The sequence below is a fragment of the Lactuca virosa genome, chromosome 5, assembly GCF_052849685.1.
Source record: "Lactuca virosa cultivar CGN04683 chromosome 5, Lactuca_virosa_CGN04683_v6, whole genome shotgun sequence".
NCBI lineage: Eukaryota > Viridiplantae > Streptophyta > Magnoliopsida > Asterales > Asteraceae > Lactuca > Lactuca virosa.
Window position 1 is genome coordinate 103575228 of NC_136430.1, and position 5533 is coordinate 103580760.

At 32.6% G+C, this 5533-nt stretch overlaps 1 protein-coding gene across 2 annotated transcripts; it reads right to left on the reverse strand.

The window, feature by feature from the left end:
* Positions 1 to 398: 398 nt before the first annotated feature.
* Positions 399 to 2352, reverse strand: LOC145111063 (RNA-binding protein involved in heterochromatin assembly dri1-like). 2 transcript variants are annotated; one of them, XM_079047365.1, is made up of 3 exons: positions 2277 to 2352; positions 1186 to 1652; positions 399 to 817 (listed from the first exon to the last, which is right to left on the reverse strand). In XM_079047365.1, the coding sequence occupies exons 2-3, from the start codon at positions 1635 to 1637 to the stop codon at positions 727 to 729; spliced, it is 543 nt and encodes a 180-aa protein (XP_078903491.1). In that variant the 5' UTR covers positions 1638 to 1652; positions 2277 to 2352; the 3' UTR covers positions 399 to 726. The 2 variants fall into 2 exon arrangements, with proteins under 2 accessions (XP_078903491.1, XP_078903493.1); XM_079047367.1 differs by having other exon boundaries at positions 575 to 817; positions 2140 to 2344.
* Positions 2353 to 5533: the final 3181 nt, after the last annotated feature.

Here is a 5533-nt window from a genome sequence, read left to right on the forward strand (position 1 = left end):
ATTTTAGAAGTAGATTATATATTATATTTGTCGGTTAAAAAAACTAATTCATTCAGTATAATAAAAACACACTTCATTTCTCCCCATTATTTCTTCATTTGTTATATATATATATATATATATATATATATATATATATATATATATATATATATATATATATATATATATATATATATATATATTCAAACAGTTCGTTTAATTCGTAACAAAAATGATTTTTATATATACAAAACTTCATCAAAACATAAACTATTGCCTATTTATATCATTTAATCCACAGAAGACTTGATGGAAAAAAATAAATAAACAATCCCGGAATAATTTTTGAACATTAGAATTAAAAGCATATACTAAAATTATCATTAATTTATTTTTAAAGAATACTTATAATCCTCTAGAAAAAGAAACACATAATATTAGACTTGAATCCCCCCCTACAACATAATCATATTTTGATGTCTTACGAATTAAAGCTCACAAAATGAGGGATTAACCTAATCATGATTCATCTAATTAATTCAACTTTCTACTTCTAAAAAACGAACGAAATGTAAAAAAAGAGAATGGGAAATGGGAAATGGAAATTTAGGATAAGATTTGCATATGATATCGGCAAAAAAGGTTAACTTAATTGGGATCTTCTAATAACCGGATTGACTATCTTTCTCTCTTTCCTCTTTGGCATGTGGCACAACCACAAAATCTTAAAACTGTATCGAGACACTAATATGAAGACTTGCTTGCTGGTTCCCTCGGTGCATTGCATCTAAAGCATTCCATTCTACTTGCAAAGTTGTGCTCGTTGCATCCAGGTCTGCATAAATTAATAATCAGTCTTGTTAGACTCGACAAGCATATGTGAATTTGTAAGATTTGCTCATCAAATGATGCATCATGAATAATTCCCAGGACATTGTAGAAAAATGCAAGTCAAAATCTTTGTACGTTTGTAAAACATTTTTCCGTTTGTTTTAATCTGAATTTATTTTTTGCTCTAGTAATTAATTGTTGCTTTCTGTCAATTTACAACTTTGAATCTATAGAAATCAACAGATAAAGCAATGTTGCTTAGGGTATAAGAATAAAGATACTAAAAAAGGCTGCAAAAATAAAGGTAATTGGTGTAATTAAAAGTGTGTTCTTTTTCTTTCTTTTTGGGGAAAACCGTTAACTAAAGCATACCTTCCACATATCCAGTCACCGGACTTCCACCCTGAGCGACTACTGCCTCCACTTCCGCCACCCAACCCAAAGCTCCGGCCACGAACCATGTCACAGTCAAATCCACCACCTCCGGTGGCCAAGTCATCCTTAAACGCACCACACTTGAAGCAACTCGAGCGGCTAGCGAAGTTGTGAGCTCCACAGTTTCCCACATTGCAGTACCAGTCTCCTGGCCTCACATCTGGCCCCGTGAAACCAAATACTGACAAGTTCATCCCCCCTCTGGCGCCAAAGCTTCCAAAATCACCACCATAGCCACCACTGCCACCACCACCACCAAAGCTCCCAAAATCACCAACATAGCCGCCGCCACCCCCATGCTTAGAATCACCACATCTTTGGCAGGAGTCCCTCCTTTGGAAGTTCAAATGCTGGCATGATCTACAGTTCCAATCTCCTGGCCTGCTCATCTTACTTTCCCTTCACTAAAACACACAATATAATTAAGTTTAAATATATGTAATTATCTATACGTATGCCATGCATCAAATGTCTAATATACCCTTAGAATGACAACAGGACTTTCCCACGTGAAAATGGGCAATTAGGTAATTTTCTTTTTTGCGTGAAGAAAATACCTAAATACCCATTAACAATTACCAATCAAGAAATCCTTACACCAAAATATAACAACCGTTAATTTCGATGATGGCAGCAAGGATTTACCTTGAAAATCTAACGAGTAAAGGAATACGTTACTTTTGAAATTACTAAATGTCTAAAAAAATCCCCATGCATATATTCTAAGAAATCAGTACACACCCTTGCTGACCAAATATTATCAATAATACTTAGTTTCTTACTAAGACGACAACCGCGTCGTTTTAGCTTCAAAATTATAATTTTGGGATGTTTTTTCTTGTGTAGAAGAGAAACACAAACACACAAGGGTGAAAAAGAAAACAAATTTACCGATTCATGTACGCATCTGCGAGTTTGTAAGAACTCGAGTGTACGTTGTAGATAAATGTAAATCATCTTGGAAAGTTTGGAAACAAAAAAGAAATGTGAGAATCTGTGTATATGCGGAGAATAGAAGTAGGGCTTACCTTATGGTGGTGGATGGGTAGAGAAAGGTAAAGGTGTAAGTATGTGATGTGTTTTGGAGGAGTTAGTTTGAATATGGTGGTGAGTGAGGAGTGAGTGGTTTATATATACATAAAAAGGCCTCGAAATTCGATGGCAGCTATTGCTATTGCGTACTCCTTTTTTCTTTTAGATTAATTAGCACTCTTGTTATTATACGTAATTAGTGTTGGATTAATCACTGAAATACCAAAAAATGAGGTAAACTATTACAAAACAATTACTATATATTAGGGTATGTTCAACGAAAACTAGCCCGGTAGTTAAAAGTCGTAAACTATACTTTTTAATTACATAAAATGTTTAGATATATATTTTAAAAAATTATAAAATAACATAAAACATAAAAAACCGAAAACCTCTTAAAGCCACATTAAATAAACTTTGAATTATTAATTTTTTGTTTAGAATATATACTTTAAACTTGTATTTACGAACGACGATTTTTTTTTAAATTCAAGTTGTTTAGAATATATATACTTTAAACTTGTATTTACCAACGACATTAAATTCAAGTTTTTTCTCGACAAAAAATTAAAAATATCTAAAAGCTCTTTAAAACTTATTGAAAAACATATGTTAGTTGAACATATATTACAAACGTATAATAAGTTCTACAAAAATCTTATCTTATGAAAATACTTTATAAATGACATTCTCTATAAAAGAAAGAAAAGGTAATTCTTTTCACAAGATGATCACGTCCAAATTATGTTTATTAAAACAAAATGATTATTATACTTTATAGATTAATTTCCAAAATTAGTATATATTTTTACCCTATAGAAATCACATATTTTGGTCATGGATTAAACCATCTTCTACATTATTTTAAAGATAATGTACCGTTGGAAAAAAAAACCTTAATATCATAAAAAAAGGATACCCCTTCTTCCTTAAAGTAGGAATTTTGAGACAAGACAAAGACGTCTGAATCGGAATCCGCATTAGAGAGTTATGATGTATATAAAATCATAATGGTTATATAATTATAAGCTAAAAACAAAAGTTAGAATTAGCCAAATCGACCAAAATGAAAGTTGTAGTAGACCTACACTGATATATAAGAGTCGTTGGAAACGGAGTTCGCATGCGAGAGATACAAATTTTAAAAATCATCCACACATGCACCCGCGCGCAGCGCGCGGCGTGCACCCTAACACCTCGATACAGCAGGATACGGATGATGCGGCACCATGAGAGGGAGACACGTGTCAGCCCCCAACGTAATTCACGTGCAACTTGCACAACGTGCTCTCCAAAATCTTCTACAAATAGCAAGCTTCGATAGAGCATTTCTCACACCTTCAAAATCATAATTCTCTCTCTCTCTCTCTCTCTCTCTCTCTCCCGATTCTCGTTTTCCGGACTTTCAACTCTACCCTACATCAACGGTTTCATGCATCAATGGTGAGTACACGGCCCTACTTTATAGTTTTCAAATATTTTACAGGGGGGATACGTGTTATATCAAAACTAAGTTTCATAATTATTACTAACTATATATCATTAGTTATATAATTATGCTTAGGACATTAGGATAATATTATGCCTGGTAGATACCATGCCCAACTTTTATGGGTAATATTATGCCTAGATGCTACACTGACTCAATGCCCAAAATTTATACCATGTCTTTATGCTGATAAAACATTTAGGGGAAACTTTTTTTACCTAGCTGTTACGGTAGCCAATCTATAGCCACCCTTTGGATAACTTTGTACCTAGTGGTTACACTGCCCGAATACCTAACTAAACTGAATGTTATAACATATATATATATATATATATATATATATATATATATATATATATATATATATATATATATATATATATATATATATAGGATTAAGGTATATATGTATAATAAGTAACTCGTATAAATGCAACAAAGTGTTGTATTAGGTGTCTAAACTCATAACTATAATTGATATGTACTTGACCCGATAATAGCATGGTCCATTTGGGTTGCATTCACCGGAACAATTTGATAGGAAGGATATTTGAGAAAGAGGTTAATTGTGATTTAGAATATATTATAATAATAATATATTAATTGAGAAATCATATTATTTAATTGGTATTGATCAAGATTTAATTTGGAATTAATTTAGTGATCAAAAGAGACTGATTAAATTAACAGGGGTTGATTATGTAAATCAATGATACATATAGTTTGCGCTAATGATCCATGATTGATTAGTGATGGACTAAGCTTATGTGAGAGTCCATGACGTGTTAGTCCAAATGAGTTATTGGATCAAAAGCCTAAGTGAATGGATTAGGGTTTACAAGTGACTCTTGGAATTCTACACTATATATGTAACCCCTAAGCCCCTAAAATATGTACACAAGTAATCTAAGAAGAGTATAGACGATTTTGGTACCTCCTAAACCTCTCTCATAAAACTCTATTTGTGTCTTGGTGTTTTGTGACTTATTTGAGGCATCACATTTGAGGTGCTAAGCTCTTGTAGGGCCAAGTTCTACAAGCTACGACAAAGAGGTAATCATCTTACTTGTTTTTATGTTTCAGTTATCAATGTTATATGCTAGTTAGGCTTCATGCTTTGGAAAATGAAAATTGCATGTACAACTAGAGAAAACTTAGATCCAAAGCACTAGGGTTGTATGTGCACTGTAGGGATGTTATAGTGCTCAAAACCCATCAGTCGTATCAGAGCCTAGGGTGTTTTCTGTTATATAGATGCATTTTTTAATTGTTCAAAGTTGAAGCAAACTGAAATCTGCTCTCTGCCTGGTGGACTCGACGAGTCCTATGAAGGAACTCGACGAGTTGATCCCGAGTTGAGCCAACTCGACGAGTCCATTGCCTGACTTGACGAGTGGGATCATCTGTTTGCAGATTTTCATGTTTTTTTGGCCAGAATTGGATTAGGTTCATTACCATAAACTGTTTTATATCATAAAATCTGATTTTTTTTGATATAGTAGTGACTATCCTCATCCAATTAAAAGATAATTGTCAAATTTTAAGATAATTACTAGATTATATGATAAACTAATTATTTGTATTATTTGATTTGAAATTATCTTGCCATATGAGTTGAATTAGATCAAATTGGTAAATGATAAAAATATATGACTATTTTACTTGTTTAAAATTTGATCTAAATGGCTTTGAAGAGTTACAAAACTTTCCATCAAGTTTTGGAATTCAAAAGGTATTGAAGAGTTACAAAATTTCCCATCAAGG